Source organism: Petromyzon marinus, unplaced genomic scaffold (assembly GCF_048934315.1).
Source record: "Petromyzon marinus isolate PM22_M1 ecotype Great Lakes invasive population unplaced genomic scaffold, UKy_Petmar_22M1.pri1.0 PM_Scaffold_441, whole genome shotgun sequence".
Lineage (NCBI taxonomy): Eukaryota > Metazoa > Chordata > Hyperoartia > Petromyzontiformes > Petromyzontidae > Petromyzon > Petromyzon marinus.
The window spans coordinates 6,845-31,844 of NW_027423437.1; the positions used below are offsets into that span (position 1 = coordinate 6,845).

General features: G+C 53.8%; 1 protein-coding gene across 4 annotated transcripts in view; it reads right to left on the bottom strand.

The window, feature by feature from the left end:
* Positions 1–511: 511 nt before the first annotated feature.
* LOC116938391 (bifunctional 3'-5' exonuclease/ATP-dependent helicase WRN-like) overlaps positions 512–25,000 on the bottom strand; it is a 59,878-nt gene continuing 35,389 nt past the window's right edge. For 2 of the 4 annotated variants that reach the window (XM_076064428.1, XM_076064430.1), the window contains 5 exons: positions 22,037–22,110; positions 15,502–15,584; positions 12,669–12,775; positions 4,339–4,526; positions 512–1,207 (listed from right to left, as the gene is read on the bottom strand). In XM_076064428.1, coding sequence (XP_075920543.1) covers positions 586–1,207; positions 4,339–4,526; positions 12,669–12,775; positions 15,502–15,584; positions 22,037–22,065 — 1,029 coding nt within the window. In that variant the 5' untranslated portion in view covers positions 22,066–22,110 and the 3' untranslated portion in view covers positions 512–585. Of the gene's footprint in view, positions 1,208–3,435; positions 3,502–4,338; positions 4,527–12,668; positions 12,776–15,501; positions 15,585–22,036; positions 22,111–23,621; positions 24,061–25,000 lie in introns of those variants that run through there. The other 2 variants (XM_076064429.1, XM_076064431.1) reach the window with 2 other exon arrangements.

Genomic DNA, 25,000 nt, shown 5'->3' on the forward strand with positions numbered 1-25,000 from the left:
ATCTGTGAGTTGGTGAGTGAGCTGGTGAGTGGGTGAGTGAGTGGGTGAGTGAGTGAGTGGGTGAGTGAGTGAGTTGGTGAGTGAGTTGGTGAGTGAGCTGGTGAGTGGTGAGTGAGTTGGTGAGTGGTGAGTGAGTGAGTTGGTGAGTGAGCTGGTGAGTTAACTGGTGAGTGAGTGGGTGAGTGAGTTGGTGAGTGGTGAGTGAGTTGGTGAGTTGGTGAGTGAGTTGGTGAGTTGGTGAGTTGGTGAGTGATCTGGTGAGTGATCTGGTGAGTGAGTTGGTGAGTTGGTGAGTGAGCTGGTGAGTGGTGAGTGAGTTGGTGAGTGAGCTGGTGAGTGAGCTGGTGAGTTGGTGAGTGAGCTGGTGAGTGGTGAGTGAGTTGGTGAGTGAGCTGGTGAGTTAACTGGTGAGTGAGTTGGTGAGTGAGCTGGTGAGTGGTGAGTGAGTGGGTGAGTGAGTTGGTGAGTGGTGAGTGAGTTGGTGAGTTGGTGAGTTGGTGAGTGATCTGGTGAGCTGGTGAGTGAGTGGGTGAGTGGGTGAGTGAGTGAGTTGGTGAGTTGGTGAGTGATCTGGTGAGGAGTTACTCACCTCTGTAACTCCGTGGTCAAACCGACAGCGAATCTGTGAGTTGGTGAGTGAGCTGGTGAGTGGGTGAGTGAGTGGGTGAGTGAGCTGGTGAGTGGGTGAGTGAGTGGGTGAGTGAGTTGGTGAGTGGTGAGTGAGCTGGTGAGTTGGTGAGTGAGTGAGTGAGTTGGTGAGTTGGTGAGTGAGTGAGTGAGTTGGTGAGTTGGTGAGTGGTGAGTGATCTGGTGAGTGAGTTGGTGAGTGAGTTGGTGAGTTGGTGAGTGAGCTGGTGAGTTGGTGAGTGAGTTGTTGAGTTGGTGAGTGAGTTGGTGAGTTGGTGAGTGAGTTGGTGAGTGATCTTGTGAGGAGTTTCTCACCTCTGTAACTCCGTGGTCAAACCGACAGCGAATCTGTGAGTTGGTGAGTGGTGAGTGAGCTGGTGAGTGATCTTGTGAGGAGTTACTCACCTCTGTAACCCCGTGGTCAAACCGACAGCGAATCTGTCCCTTCTGCCACCCACTGTAACTCTCCAGGTACAGCTCACAGCTCACTCCCAGACTCCTCACAGCCAGGGATACAAAGGCGGCCGAGGAGGGGGAGGGGCATACGATGAGGGTGGAGCCTCCGAAGGTGACGTCACACCTGGGGGAGGGAGGGGGGGTGAGGGAGGAGTGGGAGGGGCATAAGATGAGGGTGGAGCCTCTGAAGGTGACGTCACACCTGGGGGAGGGAGGAGGGAGGAGTGGGAGGGGCATACGATGAGGGTGGAGCCTCTGAAGGTGACGTCACACCTGGGGAAGGAAGAGTGGGAGGGGCATACGATGAGGGTGGAGCCTCCGAAGGTGACGTCACACCTGGGGAAGGAAGAGTGGGAGGGGCATACGATGAGGGTGGAGCCTCTGAAGGTGACGTCACACCTGGGGGAGGGAGGAGTGGGAGGGGCATACGATGAGGGTGGAGCCTCCGAAGGTGACGTCACACCTGGGGGAGGGAGGAGTGAGGGAGGAGTGGGAGGGGCATAAGATGAGGGTGGAGCCTCCGAAGGTGACGTCACACCTGGGGGAGGGAGGGGTGAGGGAGGAGTGGGAGGGGCATACGATGAGGGTGGAGCCTCCGAAGGTGACGTCACACCTGGGGGAGGGAGGAGGGAGGAGTGGGAGGGGCATACGATGAGGGTGGAGCCTCTGAAGGTGACGTCACACCTGGGGAAGGAAGAGTGGGAGGGGCATACGATGAGGGTGGAGCCTCCGAAGGTGACGTCACACCTGGGGGAGGGAGGAGTGGGAGGGGCATAAGATGAGGGTGGAGCCTCCGAAGGTGACGTCACACCTGGGGAGGGAGGAGGGGTGAGGGAGGAGTGGGAGGGGCATACGATGAGGGTGGAGCCTCCGAAGGTGACGTCACACCTGGGGGAGGGAGGGGTGAGGGAGGAGTGGGAGGGGCATACGATGAGGGTGGAGCCTCTGACGGTGACGTCACACCTGGGGAGGAAGAGTGGGAGGGGCATACGATGAGGGTGGAGCCTCTGAAGGTGACGTCACACCTGGGGGAGGGAGGAGTGGGAGGGGCATACGATGAGGGTGGAGCCTCCGAAGGTGACGTCACACCTGGGGAGGGAGGGGTGAGGGAGGAGTGGGAGGGGCATAAGATGAGGGTGGAGCCTCTGACGGTGACGTCACACCTGGGGAGGGAGGGGTGAGGGAGGAGTGGGGAGGGCATACGATGAGGGTGGAGCCTCCGAAGGTGACGTCACACCTGGGAGGGAGGAGTGGGAGGGGCATACGATGAGGGTGGAGCCTCCGAAGGTGACGTCACACCTGGGGGAGGGAGGAGGGAGAAGTGGGAGGGGCATACGATGAGGGTGGAGCCTCCGAAGGTGACGTCACACCTGGGGGAGGGAGGAGGGAGGAGTGGGAGGGGCATACGATGAGGGTGGAGCCTCTGAAGGTGACGTCACACCTGGGGGAGGGAGGAGTGGGAGGGGCATACGATGAGGGTGGAGCCTCCGAAGGTGACGTCACACCTGGGGGAGGGAGGGGTGAGGGAGGAGTGGGAGGGGCATACGATGAGGGTGGAGCCTCCGAAGGTGACGTCACACCTGGGGAAGGAAGAGTGGGAGGGGCATACGATGAGGGTGGAGCCTCTGAAGGTGACGTCACACCTGGGGGAGGGAGGAGGGAGGAGTGGGAGGGGCATACGATGAGGGTGGAGCCTCCGAAGGTGACGTCACACCTGGGGGAGGGAGGAGGGGTGAGGGAGGGGGAGGGGCATACGATGAGGGTGGAGCCTCTGACGGTGACGTCACACCTGGGGGAGGGAGGATTGGGGTGTGGGAGGGGCATACGATGAGGGTGGAGCCTCCGAAGGTGACGTCACACCTGGGGGAGGGAGGAGTGGGAGGGGCATACGATGAGGGTGGAGCCTCTGACGGTGACGTCACACCTGGGGGAGGGAGGAGTGGGGAGTGGGAGGGGCATACGATGAGGGTGGAGCCTCCGAAGGTGACGTCACACCTGGGGGAGGGAGGATGGAGAAGTGGGAGGGGCATACGATGAGGGTGGAGCCTCCGAAGGTGACGTCACACCTGGGGGAGGGAAGAGTGGGAGGGGGGAGGGGCATAAGATGAGGGTGGAGCCTCCGAAGGTGACGTCACACCTGGGGGAGGGAGGAGGGAGGAGTGGGAGGGGCATACGATGAGGGTGGAGCCTCCGAAGGTGACGTCACACCTGGGGGAGGGAGGGGTGAGGGAGGAGTGGGAGGGGCATACGATGAGGGTGGAGCCTCCGAAGGTGACGTCACACCTGGGGGAGGGAGGAGTGGGAGGGGCATACGATGAGGGTGGAGCCTCCGAAGGTGACGTCACACCTGGGGGAGGGAGGAGTGGGGAGTGGGAGGGGCATACGATGAGGGTGGAGCCTCCGAAGGTGACGTCACACCTGGGGGAGGGAGGAGTGGGAGGGGTGGTGAGGGGTAACCAGGTTACCCATAGTAACCATGGTAACCAGGGTAACCTGCTGGGTCATTAACTCACCTCCCCGAGTGAGTGACGAGCCCCTGCAGGTCGTGAGCCAGCGAGCCGGACCGCTGTGATGGTTACCCCTGGTTACCGGGTTAACCTAGTTACCATGGTTACCCCAGGTTACCCCTGGTTACCCCTGGTTACCAGGTTACCCCTGGTTACCCCTGGTTACCCATGGTTACCAGGTTACCCCTGGTTACCCCTGGTTACCCCTGGTTACCAGGTTACCCCCTGGTTACCAGGTTACCCCTGGTTACCCCCGGTTACCCCTGGTTACCCCATCATTAACTCACCTCCCCGAGTGAGTGACGAGCCCCTGCAGGTCGTGAGCCAGCGAGCCAAACCGCTGTGACGGTTACCCCTGGTTACCCCTGGTTACCAGGTTACCCCTGGTTACCCCTGGTTACCCCTGGTTACCAGGGTAACCTTCTGGGCCCTAAACTCACCTCCCCGAGTGAGTGACGAGGCCCTGCAGGTCGTGAGCCAGCGAGCCGGACCGCTGTGATGGTTACCCCTGGTTACCCTGGTTACCAGGTTACCCCTGGTTACCCCCGGTTACCCTGGTTACCCCTGGTTACCCCTGGTTACCATGTAACTCACCTCCCCGAGTGAGTGACGAGCCACTGCAGGTCGTGAGCCAGCGAGCCGGACCGCTGAGACGATGGCGATGGTGGCGATGGTTACCCCCGGTTACCCCTGGTTACCCCTGGTTACCAGGTTACCCTGGTTACCCCCTGGTTACCATGGAACTCACCTCCCCGAGTGAGTGACGAGGCCCTGCAGGTCGTGAGCCAGCGAGCCGGACCGCTGAGACACCTCGAGAGTGATTCGAGGCGAGTCGAAGGGCTGCGTGAGAAGCCTGGGCCTAGCCAGGCCGAGGGCGGCGACGATGTCCTGAAGAACCGGGCGGGATGGAGAGCGGGACAGGGCGAGCACTGGGACCTGGGGGAGGTCACGGGGGTCACGGGGGTCACGGGGAGGTCACGGGGGTCACAGGGTTAACCAGGGGTCACCATCAGCACCAATGGGCCTAGCCAGGCCCCGAGCGTGGTGACGATGTCCTGAAGAACCGGGCGGGATGGAGAGCGGGACAGGGCGAGCACTGGGACCTGGGGGAGGTCACGGGGGTCACGGGGAGGTCACAGGGGTCACAGAGGTCACAGGGGTCACAGGGTTAACCAGGGGTCACCATCATCACCCCGTGGCCTAGCCAGGCCGAGGGCGGCGACGATGTCCTGAAGAACCGGGCGGGATGGAGAGCGGGACAGGGCGAGCACTGGGACCTGGGGGAGGTCACAGGGGTCACGGGGAGGTCACAGGGGTCACGGGGGTCACAGGGTTAACCAGGAGGTCACCATCAGCACCAATGGGCCTAGCCAGGCCCCAGCGTGGCGACGATGTCCTGAAGCACAGAGCGGGATGGAGAGCGGGACAGGGCGAGCACTGGGACCTGGGGGAGGTCACGGGGGTCACGGGGAGGTCACAGGGGTCACAGAGGTCACAGGGTTAACCAGGGGGTCACCATCAGCACCAATGGGCCTAGCCAGGCCCCAGCGTGGCGACGATGTCCTGAAGCACAGAGCGGGATGGAGAGCGGGACAGGGCGAGCACTGGGACCTGTGGGGAGGTCACGGGGGTCACGGGGAGGTCACAGGGGTCACAGAGGTCACAGGGTTAACCAGGGGGTCACCATCATCACCCCGTGGCCTAGCCAGGCCGAGGGCGGCGACGATTTCCTGAAGAACCGGGCGGGATGGAGAGCGGGACAGGGCGAGCACTGGGACCTGGGGGAGGTCACGGGGGTCACGGGGAGGTCACGGGGGTCACAGAGGTCACAGGGTTAACCAGGGGTCACCATCAGCACCCCGTGGCCTAGCTAGGCCGAGGGCGGCGACGATGTCCTGAAGAACCGGGCGGGATGGAGAGCGGGACAGGGCGAGCACTGGGACCTGGGGGAGGTCACGGGGGTCACGGGGAGGTCACGGGGGTCACAGAGGTCACAGGGTTAACCAGGGGTCACCATCAGCACCCCGTGGCCTAGCTAGGCCGAGGGCGGCGACGATGTCCTGAAGAACCGGGCGGGATGGAGAGCGGGACAGGGCGAGCACTGGGACCTGGGGGAGGTCACGGGGGTCACGGGGAGGTCACAGGGGTCACGGGGGTCACAGGGGTCACAGGGTTAACCAGGAGGTCACCATCAGCACCACTGGGCCTAGCCAGGCCCCGAGCGTGGTGACGATGTCCTGAAGCACAGAGCGGGATGGAGAGCGGGACAGGGCGAGCACTGGGACCTGGGGGGAGGTCACGGGGGGGTCACGGGGAGGTCACGGGGGTCACAGAGGTCACAGGGTTAACCAGGGGTCACCATCATCACCCCGTGGCCTAGCCAGGCCCCGAGCGTGGTGACGATGTCCTGAAGAACCGGGCGGGATGGAGAGCGGGACAGGGCGAGCACTGGGACCTGTGGGGAGGAGGTCACGGGGGTCACGGGGAGGTCACAGGGGTCACAGAGGTCACAGGGTTAACCAGGGGTCACCATCATCACCCCGTGGCCTAGCCAGGCCCCGAGCGTGGTGACGATTTCCTGAAGCACAGAGCGAGACAGGGCGAGCACTGGGACCTGTGGGGAGGTCACGGGGGTCACGGGGAGGTCACGGGGGTCACAGGGGGTCACAGGGTTAACCAGGGGTCACCATCAGCACCACTGGGCCTAGCCAGGCCCCGAGCGTGGCGACGATTTCTTGAAGCACAGAGCGGGACAGGGCGAGCACTGGGACCTGGGGGAGGTCACGGGGGTCACGGGGAGGTCACAGGGGTCACAGAGGTCACAGGGGTCACAGGGTTAACCAGGGGTCACCATCATCACCCCGTGGCCTAGCCAGGCCCCGAGCGTGGTGACGATGTCCTGAAGAACCGGGCGAGATGGGGAGCGGGACAGGGCGAGCACTGGGACCTGGGTGGGGAGGTCACGGGGGTCACGGGGAGGTCACGGGGGTCACAGAGGTCACAGGGTTAACCAGGGGTCACCATCAGCACCAATGGGCCTAGCCAGGCCCCGAGCGTGGTGACGATTTCCTGAAGCACAGAGCGGGATGGAGAGCGGGACAGGGCGAGCACTGGGACCTGGGGGAGGTCACGGGGGTCACGGGGAGGTCACAGGGGTCACAGGGGTCACAGGGGTCACCAGGGGGTCACCATCATCACCCCGTGGCCTAGCCAGGCCCCGAGCGTGGCGACGATGTCTTGAAGCACAGAGCGGGATGGAGAGCGGGACAGGGCGAGCACTGGGACCTGTGGGGAGGTCACGGGGGTCACGGGGGTCACGGGGAGGTCACAGGGGTCACAGGGGGTCACAGGGGTCACAGGGTTAACCAGGGGTCACCATCAGCACCAATGGGCCTAGCCAGGCCCCGAGCGTGGTGACGATTTCCTGAAGAACCGGGCGGCAGGGCGAGCACTGGGACCTGGGTGGAGGAGGTCACGGGGGTCACGGGGAGGTCACAGGGGTCACGGGGGTCACAGGGGTCACAGGGTTAACCAGGGGTCACCATCATCACCCCGTGGCCTAGCCAGGCCCCGAGCGTGGCGACGATTTCCTGAAGAACCGGGCGGCAGGGCGAGCACTGGGACCTGTGGGGAGGTCACGGGGGGGTCACGGGGAGGTCACAGGGGTTACAGGGGTCACAGGGGTCACAGGGTTAACCAGGGGTCACCATCATCACCCCGTGGCCTAGCCAGGCCCCAGCGTGGTGACGATGTCCTGAAGCACAGAGCGGGACAGGGCGAGCACTGGGACCTGGGGGAGGTCACGGGGGTCACGGGGAGGTCACGGGGGTCACAGAGGTCACAGGGTTAACCAGGGGTCACCATCAGCACCAATGGGCCTAGCCAGGCCCCGAGCGTGGTGACGATTTCCTGAAGAACCGGGCGGCAGGGCGAGCACTGGGACCTGGGGGGAGGAGGTCACGGGGGTCACGGGGAGGTCACAGGGGGTCACGGGGAGGTCACAGGGGTCACAGGGGGTCACAGGGTTAACCAGGGGTCACCATCATCACCCCGTGGCCTAGCCAGGCCCCGAGCGTGGTGACGATGTCCTGAAGCACAGAGCGGGATGGAGAGCACTGGGACCTGTGGGGAGGGGGTCACGGGGGGGTCACGGGGAGGTCACGGGGGTCACGGGGGTCACGGGGTCACAGGGGGTCACCAGGGGTCACCAGGGTAACTAGGGTAACCAGGGTAACTAGGGGTAACTAGGGGTAACCAGGATAACTAGGGTAACCAGGGGTAACCAGGATAACTAGGGTAACCAGGGGTAACTAGGGTAACAGGGGTAACTAGGGGTAACTAGGGTAACTAGGGGTAACCAGGGTAACTAGGGTAACCAGTGGTGAGTAGTGGTGAGTAGTGGTGAGTGTAGTGGTGAGTAGTGGTGAGTGTAGTGGTGAGTGTAGTGGTGAGTGTAGTGGTGAGTAGTGGTGAGTGTAGTGGTGAGTGTAGTGGTGAGTGTAGTGGTGAGTAGTGGTGAGTGTAGTGGTGAGTGTAGTGGTGAGTAGTGGTGAGTAGTGGTGAGTGTAGTGGTGAGTAGTGGTGAGTGTAGTAGTGGTGAGTGTAGTAGTGGTGAGTAGTGGTGAGTAGTGAGTGTAGCAGTGGTGAGTAGTGGTGAGTGTAGTGGTGAGAAGTGGTAAGTAGTGGTGAGTGTAGTGGTGAGTGTAGTGGTGAGTGTAGTGGTGAGTGTAGTGGTGAGTGTAGTGGTGAGTAGTGGTGAGTGTAGTGGTGAGTGTAGTGGTGAGTAGTGGTGAGTAGTGGTGAGTGTAGTGGTGAGTAGTGGTGAGTGTAGTGGTGAGTGTAGTGGTGAGTAGTGGTGAGTGTAGTGGTGAGTGTAGTGGTGAGTAGTGGTGAGTAGTGGTGAGTGTAGTGGTGAGTAGTGGTGAGTGTAGTGGTGAGTGTAGTGGTGAGTAGTGGTGAGTGTAGTGGTGAGTGTAGTGGTGAGTGTAGTGGTGAGTAGTGGTGAGTGTAGTGGTGAGTAGTGGTGAGTGTAGTGGTGAGTGTAGTGGTGAGTAGTGGTGAGTAGTGGTGAGTAGTGGTGAGTGTAGTGGTGAGTGTAGTGGTGGTGAGTAGTGGTGAGTAGTGAGTGTAGCAGTGGTGAGTAGTGGTGAGTGTAGTGGTGAGAAGTGGTAAGTAGTGGTGAGTGTAGTGGTGAGTGTAGTGGTGAGTGTAGTGGTGAGTGTAGTGGTGAGTAGTGGTGAGTGTAGTGGTGAGTGTAGTGGTGAGTAGTGGTGAGTAGTGGTGAGTGTAGTGGTGAGTAGTGGTGAGTGTAGTGGTGAGTGTAGTGGTGAGTAGTGGTGAGTGTAGTGGTGAGTGTAGTGGTGAGTAGTGGTGAGTAGTGGTGAGTGTAGTGGTGAGTAGTGGTGAGTGTAGTGGTGAGTGTAGTGGTGAGTAGTGGTGAGTGTAGTGGTGAGTGTAGTGGTGAGTGTAGTGGTGAGTAGTGGTGAGTGTAGTGGTGAGTAGTGGTGAGTGTAGTGGTGAGTGTAGTGGAGAGTAGTGGTGAGTGTAGTGGTGAGTGTAGTGGTGAGTGTAGTGGTGAGTAGCAGTGAGTGTAGTGGTGAGTGTTGGTGGTGTGTGGTGGGTGAGTAGTGGTAGTGGTGAGTGTAGTGGTGAGTAGTGGTTAGTGTAGTGGTGAGTGTAGTAGTGGTGAGTAGTGGTGAGTGTAGTAGTGGTGAGTGTAGTAGTGGTGAGTAGTGGTGAGTGTAGTGGTGAGTGTAGTGGTGAGTGTAGTGGTGAGTAGTGGTGAGTAGTGGTGAGTGTAGTATTGAGTGTAGTGGTGAGTAGTGGTGAGTGTAGTGGTGAGTGTAGTGGTGAGTAGTGAGTGTAGTGGTGAGTAGTGGTGAGTGTAGTGGTGAGTAGTGGTGAGTAGTGGTGAGTGTAGTGGTGAGTGTAGTGGTGAGTGTAGTGGTGAGTAGTGGTGAGTGTAGTGGTGAGTGTGAGTAGTGGTGAGTAGTGGTGAGTGTAGTGGTGAGTAGTGGTGAGTGTAGTGGTGAGTAGTGGTGAGTAGTGGTGAGTAGTGGTGAGTGTAGTGGTGAGTAGTGGTGAGTGTAGTGGTGAGTAGTGGTTAGTGTAGTGGTGAGTGTAGTAGTGGTGAGTAGTGGTGAGTAGTGGTGAGTGTAGTAGTGGTGAGTGTAGTAGTGGTGAGTAGTGGTGAGTAGTGGTGAGTGTAGTGGTGAGTAGTGGTGAGTAGTGGTGAGTGTAGTGGTGAGAAGTGGTGAGTGTATGTGTGAGTAGTGGTGAGTGTAGTGGTGAGTGTAGTAGTGGTGAGTAGTGGTGAGTGTAGTGGTGAGTAGTGGTGAGTGTAGTGGTGAGTAGTGGTGAGTAGTGGTGAGTGTAGTGGTGAGTGTAGTGGTGAGTGTAGTGGTGAGTGAGTGGTGAATAGTGGTGAGTGTAGTGGTGAGTGTAGTGGTGAGTAGTGGTGAGTGTAGTGGTGAGTGTAGTGGTGAGGAGTGGTGAGTGTAGTAGTGGTGAGGAGTGGTGAGTTAGTAGTGGTGAGTAGTGGTGAGTGTAGTGGTGAGTGTAGTGGTGAGTAGTGGTGAGTAGTGGTGAGTGTGGTGGTGAGTGTAGTAGTGGTGAGTGTAGTGGTGAGTGTAGTGGTGAGTGTAGTGGTGAGTAGTGGTGAGTAGTGGTGAGTAGTGGTGAGTGGTGGTGAGTGGGGTGAGTGTGGTGTAGTAGTGGTGAGTAGTGGTGAGTGTAGTGGTGAGTGTAGTGGTGAGTAGTGGTGAGTAGTGGTGAGTAGTGGTGAGTGTAGTGGTGAGTGTAGTGGTGAGTGTAGTGGTGAGTAGCGGTGAGTGTAGTGGTGAGTGTAGTGGTGAGTAGTGGTGAGTGTAGTGGTGAGTGTAGTGGTGAGTAGCGGTGAGTGTAGTGGTGAGTAGTGGTGAGTGTAGTGGTGAGTGTAGTGGTGAGTAGTGGTGAGTGTAGTGGTGAGTGAGTGGTGAGTAGTGGTGAGTAGTGGTGAGTGTAGTGGTGAGTAGTGGTGAGTGTAGTGGTGAGTGTAGTGGTGAGTGTAGTGGTGAGTGTAGTGGTGAGTAGTGGTGAGTGTAGTGGTGAGTGTAGTGGTGAGTGAGTGGGAGTAGTGGTGAGTAGTGAGTGTAGTGGTGAGTGTAGTGGTGAGTGTAGTGGTGAGTAGTGGGGAGTGTAGTGGTGAGTAGTGGTGAGTGTAGTGGTGAGTAGTGGTGAGTGTAGTGGTGAGTAGTGGTGAGTAGTGGTGAGTAGTGGTGAGTAGTGGTGAGTGTAGTGGTGAGTGTAGTGGTGAGTAGTGGTGAGTGTAGTGGTGAGTGTAGTGGTGAGTAGTGGTGAGTAGTGGTGAGTGTAGTGGTGAGTGTAGTGGTGAGTGTAGTGGTGAGTGGTGGTGAGTGTAGTGGTGAGTGTAGTGGTGAAGTGTAGTGGTGAGTGTAGTGGTGAGTGTAGTGGTGAGTGTAGTGGTGGTAGTGGTGAGTGTAGTGGTGAGTGTGAGTAGTGGTGAGTAGTGGTGAGTGAGTGTAAGTGGTGAGTAGTGGTTAGTGTAGTGGTGAGTGTAGTAGTGGTGAGTAGTGGTGAGGAGTGGTGAGTGTAGTGGTGAGTAGTGGTGAGTGTAGTGGTGAGTAGTGGTGAGTGTAGTGGTGAGTAGTGGTGAGTAGTGGTGAGTGTAGTGGTGAGTAGTGGTGAGTGTAGTGGTGAGTAGTGGTGGAGTAGTGGTGAGTGTAGTGGTGAGTAGTGAGTGGTGAGTGTTAGTGGTGAGTGTAGTGGTGAGTGTAGTGGTGAGTGTAGTGGTGAGTAGTGAGTGGTGAGTGTTAGTGGTGAGTGTGTGTGTGGTGTAGTGGTGAGTGTAGTGGTGAGTGTTAGTGGTGAGTAGTGAGTGGTGAGTAGTGGTGAGTGTAGTGGTGAGTGTAGTGGTGAGTGTAGTGGTGAGTGTAGTGGTGAGTGTAGTGGTGAGTTAGTGGTGAGTGTAGTGGTGAGTGTAGTGGTGAGTGTAGTGGTGAGTGTAGTGGTGAGTGTTAGTGGTGAGTGTAGTGGTGAGTAGTGGTGAGTAGTGGTGAGTGTAGTGGTGAGTAGTGGTGAGTGTAGTGGTGAGTAGTGGTGAGTAGTGGTGAGTGTAGTGGTGAGTGTAGTGGTGAGTGTAGTGGTGAGTGTAGTGAGTGTAGTGGTGAGTGTAGTGGTGAGTGTAGTGGTGAGTAGTGGTGAGGTTGTGGTGAGTAGTGGTGAGTAGTGGTGAGTAGTGGTGAGTGTAGTGGTGAGTTGTGGTGAGTGTAGTGGTGAGTAGTGGTGAGTGTAGTGGTGAGTGTGAGTAGTGGTGAGTAGTGGTGAGTGTAGTGGTGAGTAGTGGTTAGTGTAGTGGTGAGTGTAGTAGTGGTGAGTAGTGGTGAGTGTAGTGGTGAGTAGTGGTGAGTAGTGGTGAGTGTAGTGGTGAGTAGTGGTGAGTAGTGGTGAGTAGTGGTGAGTAGTGGTGAGTAGTGGTGAGTGTAGTATTGAGTGTAGTGGTGAGTAGTGGTGGTGGTGTGAGGTATTGAGTGTAGTGGTGAGTGTAGTAGGTGGTGTGTAGTGGTGAGTAGTGGTGAGTGTAGTGGTGAGTGTAGTGGTGAGTGTAGTAGTGGTGAGTAGTGGTGAGTAGTGGTGAGTAGTGGTGAGTGTAGTGGTGGAGTGTAGTGGTGAGTGTAGTGGTGAGTAGTGGTGAGTGTAGTGGTGAGTGTAGTGGTGGTGAGTGTAGTGGTGAGTAGTGGTGAGTAGTGGTGAGTAGTGGTGAGTGTAGTGGTGAGTAGTGGTGAGTAGAGGTGAGTGTAGTGGTGAGTGTAGTGTGGTGTAGTGGTGAGTGTAGTGGTGGTGTAGTGGTGAGTAGAGGTGAGTGTAGTGGTGAGTGTAGTGGTGAGTGTAGTGGTGAGTGTAGTAGTGGTGAGTGGTGGTGAGTGTAGTGGTGAGTGTAGTGGTGAGTGTAGTGGTGAGTAGTGGTGAGTAGTGGTGAGTGTAGTATTGAGTGTAGTGGTGAGTAGTGGTGAGTAGTGGTGAGTGTAGTAGTGGTGAGTGTAGTAGTGGTGAGTAGTGGTGAGTAGTGGTGAGTGTTACCTGAGGCATTTGAGTCTTCAGACCATTCAGGAGCTGAGACTTTGGCTGGAAGTGAAAACTCCACTGAGAGATGGAGTGAGCATCCTCCACCACCACCACAACAATTCCTACACCAACAACCACACCAACAACAATCATCACAACAACAACAACCACCACAACATTAACTACAACAACAACAACCACCACCACAACCACCACAACCAACACCACCACAACAACCACAACCACGACAACATTAACAACAACCACCACAACCACCACAACCATCACAACATTAACAACAACCACCACAACCACCACAACCACCACAACATTAACAACAACCACCACAACCACCACAACCATCACAACATTAACAACAACCACCACAACCACCACAACCACCACAACATTAACAACCATCACAACATTAACAACAACCACCACAACCACCACAACATTAACAACAACCACCACAACCACCACAACAACCAACACAACCACAACAACAACCACAACAACAACCACAACAACAACCACAACAACCACAACAACAACAATTATCACAACAACCACAATAACAACAACTATCAACAACCATCACCACCACTGGGAGACGGAGTGAGCATCCTCCACCACCACCACAACAACAATCACAACAATTCCTACAACCACAACAACAACCACATCAACCACAACAACAACAACCACAACAACCACAACAACCACAACAACAACAACTACCACAACAACTACCACAACAACTACCACAACAACCACCACAACAACTACCACAACAACCACCACAACAACTACCACAACAACCACCACAACAACAACCACAACAACAACAACCACAACAACAACCACAACCACAACAACCACAACCACCACAACAACAACCACAACAATTCCTACAACCACAACAACAACAACAACAACCACAACAACAACCACAACCACAACAACCACAACCACCACAACAACTACCACAACAACCACACAACTACCACAACAACCACAACAACAACCACAACAACCACAACAACAACCACAACAACCACAACAACAACTACCACCATTGTGTAGTGGTGAGTAGTGGTGAGTAGTGGTGAGTGTAGTGGTGAGTAGTGGTGAGTGTAGTGGTGAGTAGTGGTGAGTAGTGGTGAGTAGTGGTGAGTGTAGTGGTTAGTGTAGTGGTGAGTAGTGGTGAGTGTAGTGGTGAGTGTAGTGGTGAGTAGTGGTGAGTAGTGGTGAGGAGTGGTGAGTAGTGGTGAGTAGTGGTGAGTGTAGTGGTTAGTGTAGTGGTGAGTAGTGGTGAGTGTAGTGGTGAGTGTAGTGGTGAGTATAATGGTGAGTGTAGTGGTGAGTAGTGGTGAGTAGTGGTGAGTGTAGTGGTGGTGAGTGTAGTGGTGAGTGTAGTGGTGAGTGTAGTGGTGAGTAGTGGTGAGTAGTGGTGAGTGTAGTGGTGAGTGTAGTGGTGAGTGTAGTGGTGAGTGTAGTGGTGAGTGTAGTGGTGAGTGTAGTGGTGAGTAGTGGTGAGTAGTGGTGAGTGTAGTGGTGAGTAGTGGTGAGTGTAGTGGTGAGTAGTGGTGAGTGTAGTGGTGAGTGTAGTATTGAGTGTAGTGGTGAGTAGTGGTGAGTGTAGTGGTGAGTAGTAGTGGTGAGTAGTGGTGAGTAGTGGTGAGTGTAGTGGTGGTGAGTGTAGTGGTGAGTGTAGTGGTGAGTGTAGTGGTGAGTGTAGTGGTGGTGAGTGTAGTGGTGAGTGTAGTGGTGAGTGTAGTGGTGAGTGTAGTGGTGAGTGTAGTGGTGAGTAGTGGTGAGTGTAGTGGTGAGTGTAGTGGTGAGTGTAGTGGTGAGTGTAGTGGTGAGTGTAGTGGTGAGTAGTGGTGAGTAGTGGTGAGTGTAGTGGTGAGTGTAGTGGTGAGTGTATTGGTGAGTGTAGTAGTGGTGAGTAGTGGTGAGTGTAGTGGTGAGTAGTGGTGAGTGTAGTGGTGAGTGTAGTGGTGGTGAGTAGTGGTGAGTGTAGTGGTGAGTGTAGTGGTGGTGAGTGTAGTGGTGAGTGTAGTGGTGAGGGTAGTGGTGAGTAGTGGTGAGTGTAGTGGTGAGTGTAGTGGTGAGTAGTGGTGAGTGTAGTGGTGAGTGTAGTGGTGAGTGTAGTGGTGAGCAGTGGTGAGTGTAGTGGTGAGTAGTGGTGAGTAGTGGTGAGTGTAGTGGTGGGTGTAGTGGTGAGTAGTGGTGAGTGTAGTGGTGAGTAGTGGTGAATAGTGGTGAGTGTAGTGGTGAGTGTAGTGGTGAGTAGTGGTGAGTGTAGTGGTGAGTGTAGTGGTGAGTGTAGTGGTGAGTAGTGGTGAGTGTAGTGGTGAGTGTAGTGGTGAGTGTAGTGGTGAGTGTAGTGGTGAGTAGTGGTGAGTGTAGTGGTGAGTGTAGTGGTGAGTGTAGTGGTGAGTAGTGGTGAGTGTGTGGTGAGTGTAGTGGTGAGTAGTGGTGAGTGTAGTAGTGGTGAGTAGTGGTGAGTGTAGTGGTGAGTGTAGTGGTGAGTGTAGTGGTGAGTAGTGGTGAGTAGTGGTGAGTGTAGTGGTGAGTGTAGTGGTGAGTAGTGGTGAGTGTAGTGGTGTGTGTAGTGGTGAGTAGTGGTGAGTGTAGTGGTGAGTAGTGGTGAGTAGTGGTGAGTGTAGTGGTGTGTGTAGTGGTGAGTAGTGGTGTGTGTAGTGGTGAGTAGTGGTGAGTGTAGTGGTGAGTGTAGTGGTGAGTGTAGTGGTGAGTGTAGTGGTGAGTAGTGGTGAGTGTAGTGGTGAGTGTAGTGGTGAGTGTAGTGGTGAGTGTAGTGGTGAGTAGTGGTGAGTCTTACCCACATGCTTGTACACAGAGGTGAGTAGCTGTTGGTGAGTGCTGAACGATTCAGGGGTGAGGTATACAACTCTGTAGCAGCCCCTGGTGAGAGAGATGGTGGTGAGTTTAGTGGTGAGTGTAGTGGTGAGTGTAGTGGTGGTGGTGAGTGTAGTGGTGGTGGTGGTGAGTTTAGTGGTGAGTTTAGTGGTGGTGAGTTTAGTGGTGAGTTTAGTGGTGGTGAGTTTAGTGGTGGTGGTGAGTGTGGTGGTGAGTTTAGTGGTGAGTGTAGTGGTGGTGAGTGTGGTGGTGGTGAGTGTAGTGGTGGTGAGTGTAGTGGTGAGTGTAGTGGTGAGTGTAGTGGTGGTGAGTGTAGTGGTGGTGAGTGTAGTGGTGAGTGTAGTGGTGGTGGTGGTGAGTGTAGTGGTGGTGAGTGTAGTGGTGGTGAGTGTAGTGGTGGTGAGTGTGGTGGTGGTGGTGAGTGTAGTGGTGGTGGTGAGTTTAGTGGTGGTGAGTGTAGTGGTGGTGGTGAGTGTGGTGGTGGTGAGTTTAGTGGTGGTGAGTGTAGTGGTGGTGAGTGTAGTGGTGGTGGTGAGTGTAGTGGTGGTGGTGAGTGTAGTGGTGGTGAGTGTAGTGGTGAGTGTAGTAGTGGTGAGTGTAGTGGTGGTGGTGAGTGTAGTGGTGGTGGTGAGTGTAGTGGTGGTGAGTGTAGTGGTGGTGGTGAGTTTAGTGGTGGTGGTGAGTGTAGTGGTGGTGGAGTTTAGTGGTGAGTGTAGTGGTGGTGAGTGTAGTGGTGAGTGTAGTGGTGAGTGTAGTGGTGGTGAGTGTAGTGGTGAGTGTAGTGGTGGTGGTGAGTGTAGTGGTGGTGGTGAGTGTAGTGGTGGTGAGTTTAGTGGTGGTGGTGAGTGTAGTGGTGGTGGTGAGTGTAGTGGTGGTGGTGAGTTTAGTGGTGAGTGTAGTGGTGGTGAGTGTAGTGGTGAGTGTAGTGGTGAGTGTAGTGGTGGTGAGTGTAGTGGTGAGTGTAGTGGTGAGTGTAGTGGTGGTGAGTGTAGTGGTGGTGGTGAGTGTAGTGGTGGTGGTGAGTGTAGTGGTGGTGGGTTAGTGGTGAGTGTAGTGGTGGTGGTGAGTGTGGTGGTGGTGGTGAGTGTAGTGGTGGTGGTGAGTGTAGTGGTGGTGAGTGTAGTGGTGGTGGTGAGTGTAGTGGTGGTGAGTGTAGTGGTGGTGAGTGTGGTGGTGGTGAGTGTGGTGGTGGTGAGTGTAGTGGTGGTGAGTGTAGTGGTGTTGGTGAGTGTAGTGGTGGTGAGTGTAGTGGTGGTGAGTGTGGTGGTGGTGAGTGTAGTGGTGGTGAGTGTAGTGGTGGTGAGTGTAGTGGTGGTGAGTGTAGTGGTGGTGGTGAGTGTAGTGGTGGTGGTGAGTGTAGCAGTGGTGGTGAGTGTAGTGGTGGTGGTGGTGAGTGTAGTGGTGGTGGTGAGTGTAGTGGTGGTGAGTGTAGCAGTGGTGGTGAGTGTAGTGGTGGTGGTGAGTGTAGTGGTGGTGGTGAGTGTAGTGGTGAGTGTAGTAGTGGTGGTGGTGAGTGTAGTGGTGGTGAGTGTAGTGGTGGTGGTGAGTGTAGTGGTGGTGAGTGTGGTGGTGGTGAGTGTAGTGGTGAGTGTAGTAGTGGTGAGTGTAGTGGTGGTGAGTGTAGTAGTGGTGGTGGTGAGTGTAGTGGTGGTGAGTGTAGTGGTGGTGGTGAGTGTAGTGGTGGTGAGTGTAGTGGTGGTGAGTGTAGTGGTGGTGAGTGTAGTGGTGGTGAGTGTAGTGGTGGTGAGTGTAGTGGTGGTGGTGAGTTTAGTGGTGAGTGTAGTGGTGGTGGTGAGTGTAGTGGTGGTGGTGAGTGTAGTGGTGGTGAGTGTAGTGGTGGTGGTGAGGGTAGTGGTGGTGAGTGTAGTGGTGGTGAGTGTAGTGGTGAGTGTAGTAGTGGTGAGTGTAGTGGTGGTGGAGTGTAGTGGTGGTGAGTGTAGTGGTGGTGGTGAGTGTAGTGGTGGTGAGTGTAGTGGTGGTGGTGAGTTTTAGTGGTGGTGAGTGTAGTGGTGGTGAGTGTAGTGGTGGTGAGTGTGGTGGTGGTGAGTGTAGTGGTGAGTGTAGTGGTGAGTGTAGTGGTGGTGAGTGTGGTGGTGGTGGTGAGTGTAGTGGTGGTGGTGAGTGTAGTGGTGGTGAGTGTAGTGGTGAGTGTAGTGGTGGTGAGTGTAGTGGTGGTGAGTGTAGTGGTGGTGAGTGTAGTGGTGGTGGTGAGTGTAGTGGTGAGTGTAGTGGTGGTGAGTGTAGTGGTGGTGAGTGTAGTGGTGGTGGTGAGTGTAGTGGTGGTGGTGAGTGTAGTGGTGGTGGTGAGTTTAGTGGTGAGTTTAGTGGTGAGTGTAGTGGTGGTGGTGAGTGTAGTGGTGAGTGTAGTGGTGGTGGTGGTGAGTGTAGTGGTGGTGGTGGTGAGTGTAGTGGTGGTGAGTTTAGTGGTGAGTGTAGTGGTGAGTGTAGTGGTGGTGGTGAGTGTAGTGGTGGTGGTGAGTTTAGTGGTGAGTTTAGTGGTGAGTGTAGTGGTGGTGGTGAGTGTAGTGGTGGTGGTGAGTGTAGTGGTGGTGAGTGTAGTGGTGGTGGTGAGTTTAGTGGTAGTGGTGAGTTTAGTGGTGGTGGTGAGTTTAGTGGTGGTGGTGAGTGTAGTGGTGGTGAGTGTAGTGGTGGTGGTGAGTTTAGTGGTGGTGAGTGTAGTGGTGGTGGTGGTGAGTGTAGTGGTGGTGGTGAGTGTAGTGGTGGTGAGTGTAGTGGTGGTGGTGAGTGTAGTGGTGGTGGTGAGTTTAGTGGTGGTGAGTGTAGTGGTGGTGGTGAGTTTAGTGGTGGTGAGTGTAGTGGTGGTGAGTGTAGTGGTGGTGAGTTTAGTGGTGAGTGTAGTGGTGGTGGTGAGTGTAGTGGTGGTGGTGAGTGTAGTGGTGGTGAGTGTAGTGGTGGTGAGTTTAGTGGTGAGTGTAGTGGTGGTGGTGAGTGTAGTGGTGGTGAGTGTAGTGGTGGTGGTGAGTGTGGTGATGGTGGTGGTGAGTGTAGTGGTGGTGAGTGTAGTGGTGGTGGTGAGTGTAGTGGTGGTGAGTGTAGTGGTGGTGGTGAGTGTAGTGGTGGTGGTGAGTGTAGTGGTGAGTGTAGTGGTGAGTGTAGTGGTGGTGGTGAGTGTGGTGGTGGTGAGTTTAGTGGTGAGTTTAGTGGTGAGTGTAGTGGTGGTGGTGAGTGTAGTGGTGGTGGTGAGTGTAGTGGTGAGTGTGGTGGTGGTGGTGGTGAGTGTAGTGGTGAGTGTAGTGGTGGTGGTGAGTGTAGTGGTGGTGGTGAGTGTAGTGGTGGTGGTGAGTGTAGTGGTGGTGGTGAGTGTAGTGGTGGTGGTGAGTGTAGTGGTGGTGGTGAGTGTAGTGGTGAGTGTAGTGGTGGTGAGTGTAGTGGTGGTGGTGAGTGTAGTGGTGGTGGTGAGTTTAGTGGTGGTGAGCGTAGTGGTGGTGGTGAGTGTAGTGGTGGTGGTGAGTGTAGTGGTGAGTGTAGTGGTGGTGGTGAGTGTAGTGGTGGTGAGTGTAGTGGTGGTGGTGAGTGTAGTGGTGGTGAGTGTAGTGGTGGTGAGTGTAGTGGTGGTGGTGAGTGTAGTGGTGGTGAGTGTAGTGGTGGTGGTGAGTGTAGTGGTGGTGGTGAGTGTAGTGGTGGTGGTGAGTGTAGTGGTGGTGGTGAGTGTAGTCGTGGTGGTGAGTGTAGTGGTGGTGGTGAGTGTAGTGGTGGTGGTGAGTGTAGTAGTGGTGAGTGTAGTGGTGAGTGTAGTGGTGGTGGTGAGTGTAGTGGTGATGGTGGTGGTGATGGTAGTGATGGTGGTAGTGATGATAGTGGTGAGTGTAGTGATGGTGGTGATGGTGATGGTGGTAGTGATGGTAGTGGTGATGGTGGTGATGGTGGTGATGGTGGTGGTGATGGTGGTGATGGTGATGGTAGTGATGGTAGTGGTGATGGTGGTGATGGTGGTGATGGTGGTGATGGTGGTGGTGATGGTGGTGATGGTGGTGATGGTGGTGGTGATGGTGGTGATGGTGGTGATGGTGGTGATGATAGTGATGATGATGGTGATAGTGATGATGGTAGTGATGATGGTAGTGATGATAGTGATGATGATGATGATGGTAGTGATGGTGATGATGATGGTAGTGATGGTAGTGATGGTGATGATGATGGTAGTGATGATGATGATGATGGTAGTGATGGTGATGATGGTAGTGATGATGGTAGTGATGGTAGTGATGATGATGATGATGGTAGTGATGGTGATGATGGTAGTGATGATGGTAGTGATGGTAGTGATGTTAGTGATGATGGTAGTGATGATGGTAGTGATGGTAGTGATGTTAGTGATGATGGTAGTGATGATGGTAGTGATAGTGGTGATGATAGTGATGGTAGTGATGGTGATGATGGTAGTGATGATGGATGATGATGGTAGTGATGGTGATGATGATGGTGATGGTAGTGATGGTGATGATGGTAGTGATAGTGATGATAGTGATAGTGATGGTAGTGATGGTAGTGATGATGATGGTGATGGTAGTCATGATGATGATGATGGTAGTGATGGTAGTGATGATGATGATGGTAGTGATAGTGATGATAGTGATAGTGATGGTAGTGATGATGGTGATGGTAGTGATGATGATGATGGTGATGATGGTGGTAGTGATGGTAGTGATAGTGATGATAGTGATAGTGATGGTAGTGATAGTGATGGTAGTGATGGTGATGATGGTGGTAGTGATGGTGATGATGGTGATGATGATAGTGATAGTGGTGGTGATGATGGTAGTGATAGTGATGATAGTGATAGTGATGATAGTGATAGTGATGGTAGTGATAGTGATGGTAGTGATGGTGATGATGGTGGTAGTGATGGTGATGATGGTGATGATGATAGTGATAGTGGTGGTGATGATGGTAGTGATAGTGATGATAGTGATAGTGATGATAGTGATAGTGATGGTAGTGATAGTGATGGTAGTGATGGTGATGATGGTGGTAGTGATGGTGATGATGGTGATGATGATAGTGATAGTGGTGGTGATGATGGTAGTGATAGTGATGATAGTGATAGTGATGATAGTGATAGTGATGGTAGTGATAGTGATGGTAGTGATGGTGATGATGGTGGTAGTGATGGTGATGATGGTGATGATGATAGTGATAGTGGTGGTGATGATGGTAGTGATGGTGATGATGATGGTGATAGTGATGGTGATGATGGTGATGATGGTGATGATGATAGTGATGATGGTAGTGATGATGGTAGTGATAGTGGTGATGGTAGTGATAGTGATGATAGTGATGATGATGGTGGTGATGATGATAGTGATAGTGGTAGTGATGATGGTGATGATAGTGATGGTAGTGATAGTGATGATAGTGATGATGGTAGTGATGATAGTGATGATGATGGTGGTGATGATGATAGTGATGTGGTAGTGATGATGGTGATGATAGTGATGGTAGTGATAGTGATGATAGTGATGATGGTAGTGATGATAGTGATGATGATGGTGGTGATGATGATAGTGATAGTGGTAGTGATGATGGTGATGATAGTGATGGTAGTGATAGTGATGATAGTGATGATGGTAGTGATGGTAGTGATGATGATGGTGGTGATGATGATAGTGATAGTGGTAGTGATGATGGTGATGATAGTGATGGTGATGGTAGTGATGGTAGTGATGATGGTAGTGATAGTGATGATAGTGATGATGATGGTAGTGATGGTGGTAGGTAGATGGTAGTGATAGTGATGATAGTGATAGTGATGGTAGTGATAGTGATGATAGTGATGATGATGGTGATGGTAGTGATGATAGTGATAGTGATGATGGTGATGATGGTAGTGATGGTGATGGTAGTGATAGTGATGGTAGTGATAGTGATGGTAGTGATGGTGATGATGGTGATGATAGTGATAGTGATGGTAGTGATAGTGATGGTAGTGATGGTGATGATGGTGGTAGTGATGATGGTGATGATGGTAGTGATGGTGATGATGGTGGTGATGATGATGGTGATGATGGTGATGATAGTGATAGTGATGATAGTGATGATGATGGTGATGGTAGTGATGATAGTGATAGTGATGATGGTGATGATGGTGGTAGTGATGATGATGGTAGTGATGGTAGTGATGATAGTGGTGATGATGATAGTGATGATGTTATTGATGATAGTGATGATAGTGATGATGTTATTGATGGTAGTGATGATAGTGATGATGTTATTGATGGTAGTGATGATAGTGATGATGTTATTGATGGTAGTGATGATAGTGATAGTGATGGTAGTGATGGTGATGGTAGTGATAGTGATGATAGTGGTGATGATGATGATGGTGGTAGTGATGGTGATGATGGTTAGTGATGGTGATGATGATAGTGATGGATGATGATGGTGATGATGTTATTGATGGTAGTGATGATGGTGATGTTATTGATGATGATGGTGATGGTAGTGATGATAGTGGTGATGGTATTGATGATATTTACCGCTCCACATCATGTAGGAGAGACGGCATCGTCACTTCCGCTAGACCAGGAAACACGCTGTGACTTCACACATCCTGAAACACAACAACCACCACCACCACACAACAACCACAACAACAACAACAACACCACCACAACCACCACAACAACACACAAACACACCACCACAACAACCACCACAAACCCACAACAACAACCACCACAACAACAACCACAACAACAACAACCACCACAACCACCACAACCACCACAACATTAACCACAACCACCACCACAACCACAACAACCACCACAACCACCACCACAACCACCACAACAACCACCACAACATTAACCACAACCACCACCACAACAACAACAACCACCACAACCACCACCACAACCACCACAACAACCACCACAACATTAACCACATCCACAACCACCACCACAACCACAACATTAACCACAACCACCACATTAACAAAAACCACCACAACCACCACAACAACCACCACAACCACCACAACCAAACACCACAACCACCAGCACGTTAACCACAACCACCACCACAACAACGGCAACTACCACAACACTGAATTAGTGGGTGAGTGAGTGAGTGGGTGAGTGAGTGACTGAGTGGGTGAGTGAGTGACTGAGTGGGTGAGTGAGTTAGTGAGTGGGTGAGTGAGTGAGTGGGTGAGTGACTGAGTGAGTAAGTGGGTGAGTGGGTGAGTGAGTGAGTGAGTGGGTGAGTGAGTGAGTGAGTGGGTGAGTGAGTGAGTGACTGAGTGAGTGAGTGGGTGAGTGAGTGGGTGAGTGACTGAGTGACTGAGTGGGTGAGTGAGTGACTGAGTGGGTGAGTGAGTTAGTGAGTGGGTGAGTGAGTGAGTGGGTGAGTGACTGAGTGAGTAAGTGGGTGAGTGAGTGGGTGAGTGAGTGAGTGAGTGGGTGAGTGAGTGAGTGACTGAGTGAGTGAGTGGGTGAGTGAGTGGGTGAGTGACTGAGTGAGTGAGTGGGTGAGTGACTGAGTGAGTAAGTGGGTGAGTGAGTGGGTGAGTGAGTGAGTGAGTGGGTGAGTGAGTGGGTGAGTGACTGAGTGAGTGACTGAGTGACTGAGTGAGTGACTGAGTGAGTGAGTGGGTGAGTGAGTGACTGAGTGGGTGAGTGACTGAGTGAGTGAGCGAGCGAGTGACTGAGTGACTGAGTGAGTGACTGAGTGAGTGAGTGACTGAGTGAGTGACTGAGTGAGTGACTGACTGAGTGACTGACTGAGTGACTGAGTGAGTGACTGAGTGACTGACTGAGTGACTGAGTGAGTGAGTGACTGAGTGACTGAGTGACTGACTGAGTGACTGAGTGACTGAGTGAGTGACTGAGTGAGTGACTGACTGAGTGACTGAGTGAGTGACTGAGTGAGTGACTGAGTGAGTGACTGGGTGAGTGACTGACTGAGTGAGTGAGTGACTGAGTGAGTGACTGAGTGAGTGAGTGACTGACTGAGTGACTGACTCACTGAGTGACTGACTGACTGACTGAGTGACTGAGTGAGTGACTGAGTGAGTGACTGAGTGAGTGACTGAGTGAGTGAGTGAGTGCTACTCACCGCAGCAGGGTGAGCTGCTCCTCTATGCGAGAGGTGAGTGAGCTCACCACCAGAGACACACTTGGTGAGGGTGAGTGGGGTGGTGAGTGACTGAGTGAGTGAGTGACTGAGTGAGTAACTGAGTGACTGACTGAGTGACTGAGTGAGTGACTGAGTGAGTGACTGAGTGAGTGACTGAGTGAGTGACTGAGTGAGTGCTACTCACCGCAGCAGGGTGAGCTGCTCCTCTATGCGAGAGGTGAGTGAGCTCACCACCAGAGACACACTTGGTGAGGGTGAGTGGGGTGGTGAGTGAGTGAGTGAGTGGGTGAGTGAGTGGGTGAGTGACTGAGTGGGTGAGTGACTGAGTGAGTGAGTGACTGAGTGACTGACTGAGTGAGTGAGTGAGTGGGTGAGTGACTGAGTGGGTGACTGACTGAGTGAGTGAGTGAGTGAGTGACTGACTCACTGAGTGACTGACTGAGTGACTGACTGAGTGACTGACTGACTGAGTGACTGAGTGAGTGACTGACTGAGTGACTGAGTGAGTGACTGAGTGAGTGACTGAGTGACTGACTGACTGAGTGACTGACTGACTGAGTGACTGAGTGAGTGACTGAGTGAGTGACTGAGTGACTGAGTGACTGACTGAGTGACTGACTGAGTGACTGAGTGAGTGACTGAGTGACTGACTGAGTGACTGACTGAGTGAGTGACTGAGTGAGTGACTGACTGAGTGACTGAGTGAGTGACTGAGTGACTGAGTGGGTGAGTGACTGAGTGAGTGAGTGACTGAGTGACTGAGTGACTGACTGACTGAGTGAGTGACTGAGTGAGTGACTGACTGAGTGACTGAGTGACTGAGTGAGTGACTGAGTGAGTGACTGACTCACTGAGTGACTGACTGACTGACTGTGTGACTGAGTGAGTGACTGAGTGACTGAGTGACTGACTGAGTGACTGAGTGAGTGACTGAGTGACTGACTGACTGACTGAGTGACTGAGTGAGTGACTGAGTGACTGACTGAGTGAGTGAGTGCTACTCACCGCAGCAGGGTGAGCTGCTCCTCTATGCGAGAGGTGAGTGAGCTCACCACCAGAGACACACTTGGTGAGGGTGAGTGGGGTGGTGAGTGAGTGAGTGGGTGAGTGAGTGACTGAGTGAGTGACTGAGTGACTGAGTGACTGGGTGAGTGAGTGACTGACTGAGTGACTGAGTGAGTGACTGAGTGACTGAGTGGGTGAGTGACTGACTGAGTGACTGAGTGGGTGAGTGAGTGAGTGACTGAGTGGGTGAGTGACTGAGTGACTGAGTGGGTGAGTGAGTGAGTGAGTGACTGAGTGACTGACTGAGTGACTGAGTGAGTGACTGAGTGAGTGACTGGGTGAGTGACTGACTG